We start from the raw sequence: 16,170 nt of genomic DNA, 5'->3' as shown, positions 1-16,170 counted from the left end.
AACTTCACATCATAGAATAAAGCAGCAGTTCATATCAATACTACAGATTAACTTGCTGTCTAGTAACGTGGATACATTCTTGGCCAGAGAGTTGACTTTTGCTCATCCATGCCCCTCAGAATGAAAAATGTCCAATGATACGAGATATCAGACAAAAAAAGTTTTATATTCCAGATTGAACTATTTTCACAATAGACAATATAGACCCTGAGACTCCAAACCTGTTAAAGTCATTTAGGAGACTCATGTTTTCTGTGCTTATTTCTCCAGGAGGTTCACCTACAGAGACAGCATGCAATTAGAACAACATTTGTTTGAGTAATTGCAAATGACTTTCCATTACCCACATTCTTTCAGGTGTTTCAACACATGATGTCAAACATACTTTAAAAAAAAAAAAATATGGACCAACACAACTGGTGGTGAGGACAATACAGAATGTTGACAAGGAATGATGTTCAGAATTCTGCTGCTGCTGTAGCAGCTGCTTAAGATGAGCAAGGTGTTAATATGGTGATACCATACATGCCATATTTTCTGGAGACCTTTCAGGGGGATTTGTTCAAAAGTCTGAAAATTCAGGGGGATTTTTGTAGTATTCAGGGGGATTTTTTAGCAGATCTTATTTGGCAAAATTTCAAAGTATTTTAAGACGCAAGTACGAAAAAAAAATTGCCATAATTTTGAAAGGCTCAAGAGGGGATTATGTCCAGAATTTAAGGGGATTTGGGTCACATACCAGGGGATTTTCATCATCGCCATGTAGCATTACAGGCATGACACATGTGCCAATTCACCTTGTTTACCCCTTTTTCCAGCACTTCATCTATATTTTTATGAGACAGCCATATTGCATAATAAAAGCACTCACTTGCAAAATAGAATACTTAACAGAAAAATATGTTTCAGAGACTCTAAAATTGGATACAAAATCTGCTGCCTATGATCATAAATGATGACTTTCAGACTAAGAGAGAGAATGGAATGAATTATCAATATTTTTCATTTCAATTCCCAAAGAGTCAGATTTGTTTGCTTCTGATAAAAAGCAAATGCATAATTTATTGTTTAAGTTCATAAACATATCTTCTTTTGGCATTCATCAAAAAATAAAAACATCACCACCATAATAAATAAATAAAAGTCATTTCATCCGAATTGTCTACTTTCAGTTTCTCTTCTGGAAGTTCTGTTATTTTCTGATATTTGCAATGAAGGTCAATGTCATGTATGTAAACATATTAGTGATGCATAACAAAGAACAGCATTGTCTATAAAGTTATTTTAATCCTTTTCTTTACTAAATAATTTACTGTCACCTTTAAATTATTAATCCTTTTGATGACAATGACACATGTTTTGAAGAACGCTTTAATTTGTTACATCCTCTCTGATTGGATAAAATTTATAATTTTAACCAATGAAAATCGACCTTTTATCTGACCAGTCTAATTGACACTTCTTACGCAAATTCTGTCAATTTCAATCAAAACAATGCATAAAATGTGCCCTGCTGATTTATTAAGTGTCACCCAATAGGTGTTGTTAAAACACACCATCAGTTGATACTCCAATTAAGCTTCAGGACAGGAAGGGCTTTATAACTGTAAACCCTGTGATAAATTTGCATAATTTTAAACACACTTTTTTTTAATTCCGGGGGATTTTCATCCCCCTCTGGAAGAAGGGGGATGGGTCGAAATTTCGGGGGATTTTTTCCCCCTCCGGGGGATATGGCATGTATGTGATACTAAGGAAGATTCCTTTGAAAATATTTTAAAATAAGGCCAATAAGATTTTTAAAGTTCTTCCTTTCACTTGCTGTGGGTATATGAGTTCCGACTGAAAACATATTTATTGAAATGAATCTGGATGAGGAACACCCAAAGAACATTCCTGTGAAGTTTGATTGAAACTGTCCTAGTGGTTTAGGAGGAGAAGAAATACATGGTCAAATTGTTTGCATTCGAGCCAATTGTTTTGCTTCAGAAAGGGAATGTTGACAAGAGATTACGCATAAAGTTCATCATTCAAACAAAAAAGTTAGACAACAGATTTGTACTTCAACTTGACACCATAGAAAAAACTTACATTAATCATTCTTATTGGAGAGTAAACTACAATTATATCTTCCAAGCTGTATACTTTTCTCATTTGTTAAACATAGATATTTGAAACAAATTGCTTCTCCGACTTTGCAGAGAATTAATTTCATTTTAACTGGTTAATAAAATCAAATACACTCAAGTGATAAGCAATACACATAAAGGAAGAATTCCCACTTGATATAATTAACAAGATATCTGGCATGAAATATACTGTGCTTAAAATATAAGCCATTCTGCACCTATTTATTCACCTTGCTTTAATTAACTGAAGTACTATTCTTTTTTATGTGTAACTGACATCCATTTAATAATGTTCGCAATGGGTGAATTATAAGTAATTAATCAATATTGCTGCCAAGAGTTATGTAACCAATGACCATAATTTATAGAATAGGATTTCCAACCCATGGAATATTGAAACATATAAGGTGGCCTCACATGGAAGCTTGTTCAGTACAAAATTAATGATGGTACAAATGCCTGCCATATAACTGCAGTAGGCAACTAATTTCATGTGCACGAGAATGATAATATCTGCACTGCACCTTCCATAAAATTAATTTTGATTAGTCACACCTATAAACAGAAGAAATTGTCTTTGATGTCTTTTGAGAAGTAGAAAAATGACTAAGAGAAATATTATGTTCATCCGGAAATCATGTCTCTTATTCAATTAAAACCCGTCTACAATGCGTCAGTGCTACCAGAATTGGCCTTTAATGACTGATGGAAATCACAAGCATCAAACCGAGCCAGCAGTATGAAATAAACATACACCACAAGAAATGAGTTTGTGTTACAGTAATATTTCTGTTATTGATGGTAAAAAGCTGGAGTCTACCCTACAGTGATATATGGAGCATGACCTGTCGATGCATGTTTGACTCTGGTCCTGCTTTGCAGGCACAACAAGCACTTAGCATGAATGCACCCCATTCATCGGGTCCTGAAACCTCCCCCACCATCCACACCCCCTCCCTCACAAAACCTGCCAGCACCGTCTTACACATTGGGTTACCTGCTAGGTGCCTGTGTGACTCTGGTCCTGTTTGGCAAGCACAATGCATGATTACACCTCCATTCACCTTGCTCTGGTCCAGTTGGGCAAACACCACAAGCATGATGCATGGTTACACCCCCATTCACCTTGCTCTGGTCCAGTTGGGCAAACACCACAAGCATGATGCATGTTTACACCTCCATTCACCTTGCTCTGGTCCAGTTGGGCAAACACCACAAGCATGATGCATGATTACACCTCCATTCACCTTGCTCTGGTCCAGTTGGGCAAACACCACAAGCATGATGCATGGTTACACCCCCATTCACCTTGCTCTGGTCCAGTTGGGCAAGCACCACAAGCATGATGCATGGTAACACCCCCATTCACCTTGCTCTGGTCCAGTTGGGCAAGCACCACCAGCATGATGCATGGTACACCCCAATTCACCCTGCTCTGGTCAAGTTGGGCAAGCACCACAAGCATGATGCATGGTTACACCCCCATTCATCTTGCTCTGGTCCAGTTGGGCAAACACCACAAGCATGATGCATGATTACACCTTCATTCACCTTGCTCTGGTCCAGTTGGGCAAACACCACAAGCATGATGCATGATTACACCTCCATTCACCTTGCTCTGGTCCAGTTGGGCAAACACCACAAGCATGATGCATGGTTACATCCCCATTCACCTTGCTCTGGTCCAGTTGGGCAAACACCACAAGCATGATTACACCTTCATTCACCTTGCTCTGGTCCAGTTGGGCAAGCACCACAAGCATGATGCATGGTTACACCCCCATTCACCCTGCTCTGGTCCAGTTGGGCAAGCATCACAAGCATGATGCATGATTACACCCCCATTAATCTCGCCTTGAAATCTCCCCCACCTCAACCAGCTCTGTCATACCTGAGACATGTAGGGTGACCTGTCGGGTGTATGTGTGGCTCTGGTCCTGCTCGGTGGGCACCACGAGCACCATGCATGTGTAGACTCCGCTGTCCCCTGCCCTGATCCCCCATAGCTGCAAGGAAGTGTCCTTCACTAGCCGTGCACGAGACTTGAACTTCTCGTCTGGAGTTTCCAGGTTACCACTGCAGTAAACAATTAATTAAAGTGAAATGATTGCAAACACTTATATTGAGTATGCCTTGATATTGGAATACACTCAAGTCTCTAAAAGTCATACACCTAAATGTGGCTCAGTCATCGCTCACATCTTGGATGAGGGAAAATAAAAGCTTCATGCAAGAACCTAGCCATGTGTGTACAGAATTAAATGGACAAGACAATCATTATATCTCATATTTTTCAACTGATATTGGTTTACTCCTGCCTCTGAAAGTCTCACTCTCTTTTTCAGTCCTCATCAATGGAAATGAACCAGTTGATAGTCCATCTGTTTCCCAGCAAGGTGTTGTTGCACTCATGTATCAGTTATTCTTAAATGAGTGTTCCTGCATTATTCATTCAGTTTTAAAGTTTTAATTTTCTCATCTTTGCATCTATGTAAACATGTTTTTTTACTGGAACAATTCTAAATAAATATATCTACAAACAGCAACCAGACTGAGTATTTCCATAAACAATCCTCTAGTGTCAAGTCTGATTTTTTTTGTCAATCTCCCACCGTTTTAAAAACTCTATTATACCTATATTTGACAATGATGGGGCTTTCCAGGTCCTCTCTGCGCCAATCAATGATGTAGTTATGGCGACGGTCATCTGCAGTCAGTGGAATACACTCCAGGATGGTCTGGCCTCCGGTGCGGGCATACTGCACACCTGAATGAGAGCAAAGCTATGGTCAAGGTCACTTTTGTACCTAATGCAATCAAATTCTCACCACACATGATTTTTACCGAGATGAGAGTTATGTTGACTTCAAATCTAAAAGGCCTGATTGTGATCAAAGTCATGTTATATGTTATATGAGTGTGTTGGTACAAAAATACACACAGCCAGTCATAAAGACCTGTTTCAAGGTCAAACCACACCTGAATGAGACCATTCTACAGTCAAGGTCACATCATTATCAAAGTTAATAGAACTTCAGTGTCAAGGTCACATCATGTCGGTCACAGCATAACACCAGAATGAAGGGGGGCAACACTGCAGTCAATGTCTTACATCTCAATTGGAAAAAGGCCTTCTGTCATGGTCACATCACAACTTGAACAGGAACTAGAAATTGCGCTTTTGAAAAAGTGCTTGTCTCCCCTATTGTGTGGTTGTAGCTGAGAAATATTCAAAGATGGACTTGAAAATCGGAAAACATTTTTCAGCTCAAGGTCACCGCAACCTTGACCTTTCACCTACTGATCACAAAATCAATACTGATCATCAGTTCTACTACTCATGACCAACTTGCATATTGCTTGTATGAAGTTCCTGGACCCAAAGGATCTACAGTTATTGAGCGGAATCTGTTTTCACCTTGAAGTCACCGCGAGCTTGACCTTTGCTGTTCTGATCTCAAAATCAATAGGGTCATTTACTGGTCATGACCAACTAGCACAAGTATAAAGTTCCTGGGTGCAAGGGTTTCTTAGTTATTGAGCAGAAACCATTTTCAGCGTTAGCTAGGCCACCGCCAACATATCGTTTTCCTTAAAATCATAGCTGAGAAATAATCAATGATGGACATAAAAATCGGAATAGCAATTTTCAACTCAACGTCACCACAACCTTGACCTTAGGTCATCTACTTGTCATGACCAATTTGCATACCAAGTATGAAATTCTGGGTCTTAGCATTCACAAGTTATTGAGCAGAAACAGACAGCAGACTGACTGAAGGACAGCGCAAAAACAATATGTCTCCCCATACATTATGGTTCTAAGTCAAGGTCACTTCACATTACAATTGGAGCCCAACTTATGTCAATGCCACATCAACAAAATCACAGATGAACTAAACACTATTTTTATTCTATTAAGAATAAATTTGCATTGTGCAAAAGTAAACAATATGTTTCAGTTTTTGTAGGATTTTAGAGTCACTTAATTATTACCATTTAAAAATAACAAACAAAATAACATTAATAATTATAAACATCACAAGTGCACAGACAAGGGAATAGCAATTCAATTAGCTCTTAATGCAATAATTACTTTAAAGCATAGCGTTAAATTAGGCATAAATGATAAACAAACACAGCTTACACAAAAAGAGGAAATTGCTAAACATTAATTAAGTATTGGTCTTTTTCCAAGTTCTGTGGTTAAATGAGTTTTAGCACTAGAATTTTATTATAATATTTCTTCAAAGATCATAATTAAATATGCCACACATAACACATTAAAAAGTAGACCATCAAAATAAAACCACATCATATCTTTAATGAGATTTTCATGATTTTGAAAGTACTTTTCATGAGAAAGCTAAAACAAGAATCCCAGAATTGCTTAAAATTGAGGAAAAATATGATGCAATAAATAATGCTAAGTATGTCTCTAGTATCAAATCTAATCTAATATCATAATTATGCCTTGCAGCCAGTAGTTGGCTACAGAACCATACCCATCCCAAACTGATACGCCAAATTCATTTTTGCTGTCATATAACATAGACTAGATCACTACCATAAATGTTATAACAAAAAAACCCCATAGCAATATAAAACAAGAGGGCCATGATGGCCCTAAATCGCTCACCTGAGTAAAAATATTTAACCTTTGTTATCAATATAGCTTGATATTTGTTCTCAAAGAATATTGAAAAACATACTGGTCAAACATGTTGCCTCGATGATCCCTGACAGGACATGTCACAGTTGCCTGCACACTGACAGGACTTGTCACAGTTTCCTGCACACTGACTGACACTGGTGATTGACTGCACACTGACAGAATTTGATTCTGATACCTGCACACTGAAAGGACTTTGTTCAGTTGCCCGCACACTGACAGGACTTGATAATTGACTGCACACTGACAACACTTGATACATAATTATACCTACACACTGACAGGACTTTTTCAGTTGCCTGCACACTGACAGGACTTTGTTCAATTGCCTGCACACTGACAGGACTTCCCTCAATTGCCTGCACACTGCCAAAACTACTGTGAAATCATTAATGTTCGTGGGGCATTAATGTTCGTGGTTTTCGTGGGTTGGGTGATCCACGAATTCAAGATCCCACGAAATATAAACCCTTTATTTACTTTTTCAATTGCCTTGTTACGTACATACTCTAGTATATTATTTACAGAGGTCGCAGTATACAGTGTTAAAACCTGTCTCACTGTATAACTTACGATCATTATTCTGTTAATATATTATAACTGCCTTTAACAAATAATGAACGAAATCAATTAAATGTGTTTTATGCAGCAAATGACAGTTATAAGCACGTGTTTAAACGTGTGCTGTAAATGAAAATCTCCAAGTTTACAAGATGTGCGTGATGAGTGTCTGTACTCGATTTTTTTTATTTAATGAAATAATTAATCGATTACTAGTACATTGAAGGTTACTAAGCACCGAACGTGACAATATACGCACCTTTTCGGTGTTTTCACAGTTTGCAAAATTCTTAATTGGCATTCAATGGCTTCCCCTATCTGTTTTTATGATCAGGGTACATCCTCTTTTATTACCTTTATTTCCAATTAAATCGATAAGTGACATGGGTATATGCACTAATTGGCATGTCGTACCACATAAGCGAGTGTCATAAACCGAGTGACGTAGAAGACGAAAATCACGGGCCAGCGCGGGGATATTATGCAGACGATCTAGGATGATCGCATCTTCGATTTTTTTTTTTTTCAAAAATGAAAATCCACAAATTCAAGTACCCACGAAATTGTTTTTTTTCGGCAAACCACGAAATTTCATGCCCACGAACATTAATGATTTCACAGTATGTTAAATTGTTGCACACTGAAAGAACTTTTAGTATAGATACACAAACAACAAACAGTGCACCATCCAATAAAATCAATAAACTGCCTTAAGCTCTAAAAGTCAAATATCAGAACACATTCAGCAACTTCCACTAATATTATCACTTTTTTTAACTAGGACAACACCACCTTCCTTCTGATGTTAAGAATCATTTTTTTCCTTATATAAGGCTTATTCACTATCCACACAGAAGATAAGATTGTAGCTTAAAATAATCTACATGAAGTTTGCAATAATCTACATGAAGTTCAATAGAAAAGTCTGATTATTTAATTTATCATTAAGTAAAAATGAAATTTCTTCTAAAGAATAAAGTGTATAATAATTATTTGAATCTATGAACCTAAAAAAGGAACAATAATTACCTTTGAAGTGACTATGTTGAAGACTTAATAAAATTTAAAATCTATTCCCTTGTTACTAAAAATAGAAGTAGCGGAATCTCCAACAAAAAGGGAGACCATATAGCAAGACTTGCTGCCCTTGCTTCGAGAGTTATCTTTACATAACTATCAGATTTTAACAAAATGTATTTATAATGAACTTGTAACCCACTGGGTAAGGCAAATTTTTCTCCAGGGGCATAATTTAAATAAACATGGTAGATAACCAATAGACAATGTTACACACCAAATATTTTTAAGCACTAGGCCTCACAAAATTTGCCAAAAAATGTTTTGTAATATTTTTGTTGAAACTTTTCCTTTAGGTTGCCATGACAACCAGAGTTCTGCATGGAATTCATTTCTTTGAACAATTTTGAAAAAGCACCAAACAAGGATCATTCCTATGAAGTTTCATTAAAATTGTCCAAGGGGTTTAGGAGAAGATGATGATTATAACCAATTGTTGACGTTTTCCTTTAGGTTGCCATGGCCACCAGAGTTCTGCATGGAATTCATTTCTTTGAACAATTTTGAAAAAGCACCAACCAAGGATCATTCCTATGAAGTTTCATCAAAATTGTCCAAGCGGTTTAGGAGAAGATGATTATAACCAATTATTGACGCCAAATGACGGACGATGGACGACAGACACCGGACATAGACCAATCACAATAGCTCACCTTGAACACTTTATGCTCAGGCGAACTAATAACATACAATGAAATACAGTGGTACAAGAGCACACAGTTCTACAAAGAAGACAAGAAATGCTGTTATGTGACTAAAACATATTTTCAATGATTGACAGAAGAACTTCAGCCTGCGTTGTGAAGAGGGCCATATGTTCTACTGGCAACATAATTGTATTGAATCATACAATTATTAAAGATTTTGCAATAAAATTATATTGTATCAGAGATTCCCTATACTGCAAGGGCAACACAATGTAGGGAAACATATATACAAAAAGTTTTAAAAGTTTTACTTGTGAGCTAGGTGAACCCAACTTTAGGTCAATATAACATTTCTATAGCCCTAGATTGGTTGGAATATATATTTCCTTAAAATATGACTCAGTATAAGACATGTTTTACAAACAGCTTCAAGGTGTAGTTATTAAAAATGAACTATCACTAAATATATTCATGTTTCACAAATTTGGCTATTTTTTGTAACAGTGACATTGACCTTCACTCTTGGGGACTCACATGCATTATATATATATATATTCAGTTTCTACTGATTTTTCTATTTTTAGTTACACTGGCACTGACCTTGATTCTAGGGGCCTCAAACACAATCCCATGAAAGGTCTTTGTAAACTCTCCCTAAGTACCAAGTTTGGTCACAATATGTCAACTGTAACTTAACATAGACAGTTTCAACTTTTCTATCTGAAGATATCAATCAAGACAAATTTCTAATAAGACATATTCCTAACGCACCTTATAGTTGGGAAATAAGAACAACCATGTCTACACATAACACCTCATGGCTGACAGTTTGATTAGGGTGGGGTAATGGAATATACTGAAAAAACATTTTGCTATTTGAAAAATAATGCATAAATGATGCACGTACAAAAGTTTGCAATTCTACAGTAAAGTGTGATTTCATAGTCTGATATACTGATGAAGTATTTGAAAGTCCAAACAGCATTAAATCCAAACAAAAAAAATGTTTTGTTAAACAACATTATAAATGCTATGTATCTCATTCTTCAGGCCGGGCTTCTTATTTGAATAAATCATGGTTTTGAATTGGGTATTTAGGCAATTACCAGATTAAAACTGGTTTTGAATGTTTTATATTTTATATTTGTTTGATTTATAAAAGGCAATTGATATAGTGAAAAATAATGTCAGTCTATTCATTTTAAAAGTGAATCAGTGATGCTTCACTTCATATTCTGATTATTAGGACTCAAAATATCAGTAATATTTTTATCATTAGGCCATAAAATATAAAAAAATATTTACCCCTTACCTGACGGACTATAATTTTGGGATGCGCCTATTTCAGTATACATTCAAAACTCACCGGAATATTTAGCCAACGCTTATACATTTCATATCAAACAATAATTGCCTTAATTGGAATGGTTATGATACTTTTTAAAATAATAATAGCTGGGGCATTAGGAGTTTGTTTCAGAATGTATTAGTCATTTCCTTTATTTGCTGATTTCAGGAGGAGCATACAAAAGTGTTTGTGTGTTAAATATGCCCTCCACTTATAAATAATTCATTTTAGGTATTTACCAAATTATTTACTAACGACATCAGTGTGTTAGCTGTTTTCAAGACTACAATAAGTCCTAAAACAAGACGGCCATGATGGCCCTAAATCGCTCAATCAATATAGCTTGATATTTGTGCTAAAAGAATATTGAAAAACCAGACTTGTCACAGTTGCCTGCACACTGACAGGACTTAGTTCAGTTGCCTGCACACTGACAGGACTTGTTGATTGACTGCACACTGACAGGATTTTGTTCAGTTGCCTGCACACTGACAGGACTTGATGATTGACTGCACACTGACAGAATTTGATTCTCATACCTGCACACTGACAGGACTTTGTTCAGTTGCCTGCACACTGACAGGACTTGATAATTGACTGCACACTGACAGCACTTGGTACAGATACCTGCACACTGACAATATTTTTTTCAGTTGCCTGCACACTGACAGGACTTTGTTCAATTGCCTGCACACTGACAGGACTTCGTTCAATTGCCTGCACACTGACAAAACTATGTTAAATTTCTTGCACACTAAAATAAATTTTAGTATAGATACACAAACAACAAACAGTGCACCATCCAATAAAATCAATAATCTGCCTAAAGCTCTAAAAATCAAAGAGCAGAACACAATCATGTTCTATTACTGCTTCTTTCATGTAGGACAACATCACCATCCTTCAATTATTGTTAATATTTTTTTTCTGTATAAGGCTTATTCACTATCCACACTGAAGATAACATTGTAGCTTAGAATAATCTACATGAAGTTTACATTAATATACATGAAGTTCAATGGAAAAGTCAGATTATTAAATTTATCATTTAGTAAAAATGAAATTTCTTCTAAAGAATAAAGTGTATATTAATTATTTTAATCTATGAACCTAAAAAATAACAATAATTACTTTAGAAGATACTATGTTGAAGACTTAATAAAATTTAAAATCTATTCCCTTGTTACTAAAAATAGGAAGTAGTGGAATCTCCAATAAAAAGGGAGACCATATAGCAAGACTTGCTGCCCTCGTTTCAAGAGTAAACTTTACATAACTATCAAATTTTAACAAAATGTATTTATATTGAAATTGTAACCCACTGGGTAAGGCAAATTTTTATCCAGGGGCATAATTTTAATAAACATGGTAGATAACCAATAGACAATGTTACACACCAAATATTTAAGCACTAGGCCTAAAAGTATTTGCCAAAAAAAGTTTTGTAATTTTTCCTTTAGGTTGCCATGGCAATAAGAGTTCTGCATGGAATTCATTTCTTTGAACAATTTTGAAAAAACACCAACCAAGGATCACTCCAATGAAGTTTCATTAAAATTGTCCAAGCGTTTAGGAGAAGATGATGATTATAACCAATTGTAAACACTTTTTTTAGGTTGCCATGGCAACCAGAGTTCTGCATGGAATTCATTTCTTTGAACAATTTTGAATAAGCACCAACCAAGGATCACTCCAATGAAGTTTCATTAAAATTGTCCAAGCGGTTTAGGAGAAGATGATGATTATAACCAATTGTTGACGCTTTTCCTTAAGGTTGCCATGGCAACCAGAGTTCTGCATGGAATTCATTTTTTGAAGAATTTTGAAAAAGCACCAACTAAGGATCATTCCTATGAAGTTTCATAAAAATTGTCCAAGGGGTTTAGGAGAAGAAGATGATTATAACCGATTGTTGACGCCGCACGACCCACAACGGACGACAGACGCCGGACATTGACCGATCACAATAGCTCACCTTGAGTACTTTGTGCTCAGGTGAGCTTAAAAGTATTGAGATATGTACCATCAGAGTTGTCAGCCCTTGATGGACATCCCTCGTAGTTCCCTCCCCTGGCGGGTGTTATTCTGTCAGGGCAGCAACCATAGTAGGACAGGCTGCATTCTCTGGGTGGGTTAGTTTGACGCCTAAGCACCTGTGTGAGCTGCAGGGTTTGTCGAGGCGTTGTATGCTCTCGCTGAAGGAAATCAATTAATTCCTGTGATTTTATTTAGTAAAATTTGTTTTCTGACATATCTAAAAATGTGCCTACCAAGAACTTTGCCAGTGACTGCAAATTAGACTTTAAATTTCAGATTGCAGATGAGAATATTAATAGTTTGATACCATGTCAAAGGGTAAAATAATTTGTTCTCCAAAGTACAAAAAGCTCAAAAATCTAAGCAACTCAAAAATTGGAACACGCAAACTGCAACTATAATGAAAAGATAGTAAAATAAAACAGTAGGAAAATACAATAAAAACAGCATGTCAAAGCAACATTCTGAATTGTACCTGACAGAGGCTGGTAAAAACACACTGTTATTCAAACTAACCATTTGTGTATTATTTTTGGAATGTTGCAGAAAGTGAAGAAATCGGCCTCTGTAAGAGCTCGGTAACAAACACAATCATAACTATTTCTCGAGTACTTTTCCAGAGTACTGTACTATTAAGAAAGCACCTTCTATTAAGAAATACATAATTTTGAGCACTACCCTCTATTTAACCCCATAAAACTAGAAATAACCTCTTCAAAACAGATGAAAATGAGATTCCTCATTGGGAAATAATGATGAAATTATGTGTTTGATACTTTTTTGGTGTTCATTTTTAAGTTTTATAGAATCATGATAAATTTATTTGCCAAACACATTAATCATATAAAAAGGAGAATTCTCTCCAAAGTGTTTATATAACTATTTTTCATGATGTCTTCCAGAAAGAAAACAAGATGATGGCACGTGTCTACCTGACAGGATACTAGATGATGGCAAGGTCTACCAAATAGAACATGTCTATCTGACAGGACACTAGAAAGTGGAACCTGACAGGACACAAGATGGTGGGACATGTCTACCTGACAGGACACAAGATGGTGGGACATGTCTACCTGACAAGACAGCTGATGGTGGGACAAGTCTACCTGACAGGACACAAGATGGTGGGAAGATGGTGGGACATGTCTACCTGACAGGGCACAAGATGGTGGGACATGTCTACCTGACAGGACACTCGATGGTGGGACATGTCTACCTGACAGGACACTAGATGTTGGGACATGTCTACCTGACAGGGTACTAGATGTTGGGACATGTCCACCTGACAGGACACTAGATGGTGGGACAGGTCTACCCGACAGGGTACTAGATGGTGGGACAGGTCTACCTGGCACTGGGCACTAGATGGTGGGACATGTCTACCTGACAGGGTACTAGATGATAGGACATGTCTACCTGACAGGACACTAGATTGTGGGACAGGTCTACCTGACAGGGCACTAGATGGTGGGACAGGTCTACCTGATACTGGGCACTACATGGTGGGACATGTCTACCTGACAGGGTACTAGATGGTGGGACATGTCTACCTGACAGGACACTTGATTGTGGGACAGGTCTACCTGACAGGGCACTAGATGGTGGGACAGGTCTACCTGACACTGGGCACTAGATGGTGGGACATATCTACCTGACAAGACAGTTGATGGTGGGACAGGTCTACCTGACAGGGCACTAGATGGTGGGACAGGTCTACCTGACACCAGGCACTAGATGGTGGGACATGTCTATCTGACAGAACACAAGATGGTGGGACATGTCTACCTGACAGGACACTAGATAGTGGGTTGTGTCTACATGACAGGACACCAGATGGTAGGATGTGCCAAACTGACAGGACACTAGATAGTTGGATGTGTCTACCTGACAGGAAACTTGATAACTGGATGTGTCTACCTGACAGGATACTAGATGGTGGGACATGTCTACCTGACAGAACACTAGATGGTGGGACATGTCTACCTGACAGGACACTAGATGGTGGGACATGTCAATCTGACAGGACACTAGTTGGTGGGAAATGTCTATCTGACAGGACACTAGATGATGGGACATGTCTACCTTACAGGACACAAGATGGTGGAACATGTCTACCTGACAGGACACTAGATGTTAGGATGGGTCTACCTGACAGGACACTAGATGGTTGGACAGGTCTACCTGACAGGACACTAGATGGTGGGACATGTCTATCTCACAGGACACTAGATGAAGGAAGGTGTCTACCTGACAGGAAACTCGATAACTGGATGTGTCTACCTAACAGGAAACTTGACAACTGGATGTGTCTACCTGACAGGATACTAGATGGTGGGACATGTCTACCTGACAAGACACTAGATGTTGGGACATGTCTACCTGACAGGACACTAGATGGTGGGACATGTCTACCCGACAGGACACTAGATGTTGGGACATGTCTACCCGACAGGACACTAGATGTTGGGACATGTCTACCCGACAGGACACTAGATGTTGGGACATGTCTACCCGACAGGACACTAGATGTTGGGACATGTCTACCTGACAGGACACTAGATGTTGGGACATGTCTACCTGACAGGACACTAGATGTTGGGACATGTCTACCCGACAGGACACTAGATGTTGGGACATGTCTACCCGACAGGACACTAGATGGTGGGACATGTCTACCTGACAGGACACTAGATGGTGGGACATGTCTACCCGACAGGACACTAGATGGTGGGACATGTCTACCCGACAGGACACTAGATGTTGGGACATGTCTACCCGACAGGACACTAGATGTTGGGACTTGTCTACCCGACAGGACACTAGATGTTGGGACTTGTCTACCCGACAGGACACTAGATGGTGGGACATGTCTCCCTGACAGGACACTAGATGGTGGGACATGTCTACCTGACAGGAAAATAGATGGTGGGACATGTCTATCTGACAGGACACAAGATGGTGGGACATGTTTACTTGACAGGACACAAGATGGTGGGACATGTCTACCTGACAGGACACTAGATGTTGGGACATGTCTACCTGACAAGACACTAGATGTTGGGACATGTCTACCTAACAGGACACTAGATGTTGGGACATGTCTATCTGGTAGGACACTAGATGGTGGGACATGTCTATCTGACAGGACACTAGATGGTGAGACATGTCTACCTGACAGGACACTAGATGGTGGGACATGTCTACCTGACAGGACACTAGATGGTGGGACATGTCTACCTGACAGGACACTAGTTGGTGGGACATGTCTATCTGACAGGACACTAGATGGTGGGACATATCTACCTGACAAGACAGTTGATGATGGGACAGGTCTACCTGACAGGGCACTAGATGGTGGGACAGGTCTACCTGACACCAGGCACTAGATGGTGGGACATGTCTATCTGACAGAACACAAGATGGTGGGACATGTCTACCTGACAGGACACTAGATAGTGGGTTGTGTCTACATGACAGGACACCAGATGGTGGGATGTGCCAAACTGACAGGACACTAGATAGTTGGATGTGTCTACCTGACAGGAAACTTGATAACTGGATGTGTCTACCTGACAGGATACTAGATGGTGGGACATGTCTACCTGACAGGACACTAGATGTTGGGACATGTCTACCTGACAGGACACTAGATGTTGGGACATGTCTACCTGACAGGACACTAGATGGTGGGACATGTCA

At 38.4% G+C, this 16,170-nt stretch overlaps 1 protein-coding gene across 5 annotated transcripts in view; it reads right to left on the bottom strand.

The window, feature by feature from the left end:
• The window catches only part of LOC128207366 (papilin-like), a 172,263-nt gene that overhangs the window by 90,531 nt on the left and 65,562 nt on the right, over positions 1–16,170 (bottom strand). For all 5 annotated transcript variants that reach the window (XM_052910243.1, XM_052910247.1, XM_052910246.1 and 2 more), the window contains exons 14-16: positions 12,458–12,629; positions 4,764–4,896; positions 4,021–4,205 (exon numbers count right to left, since the gene is read on the bottom strand). In XM_052910243.1, coding sequence (XP_052766203.1) covers positions 4,021–4,205; positions 4,764–4,896; positions 12,458–12,629 — 490 coding nt within the window. The remainder of the gene's footprint in view (positions 1–4,020; positions 4,206–4,763; positions 4,897–12,457; positions 12,630–16,170) is intronic.

This window comes from Mya arenaria, chromosome 11 (genome assembly GCF_026914265.1).
Source record: "Mya arenaria isolate MELC-2E11 chromosome 11, ASM2691426v1".
NCBI classification, from domain to species: domain Eukaryota; kingdom Metazoa; phylum Mollusca; class Bivalvia; order Myida; family Myidae; genus Mya; species Mya arenaria.
This window is presented reverse-complemented; position numbering and strand designations above follow the sequence as displayed.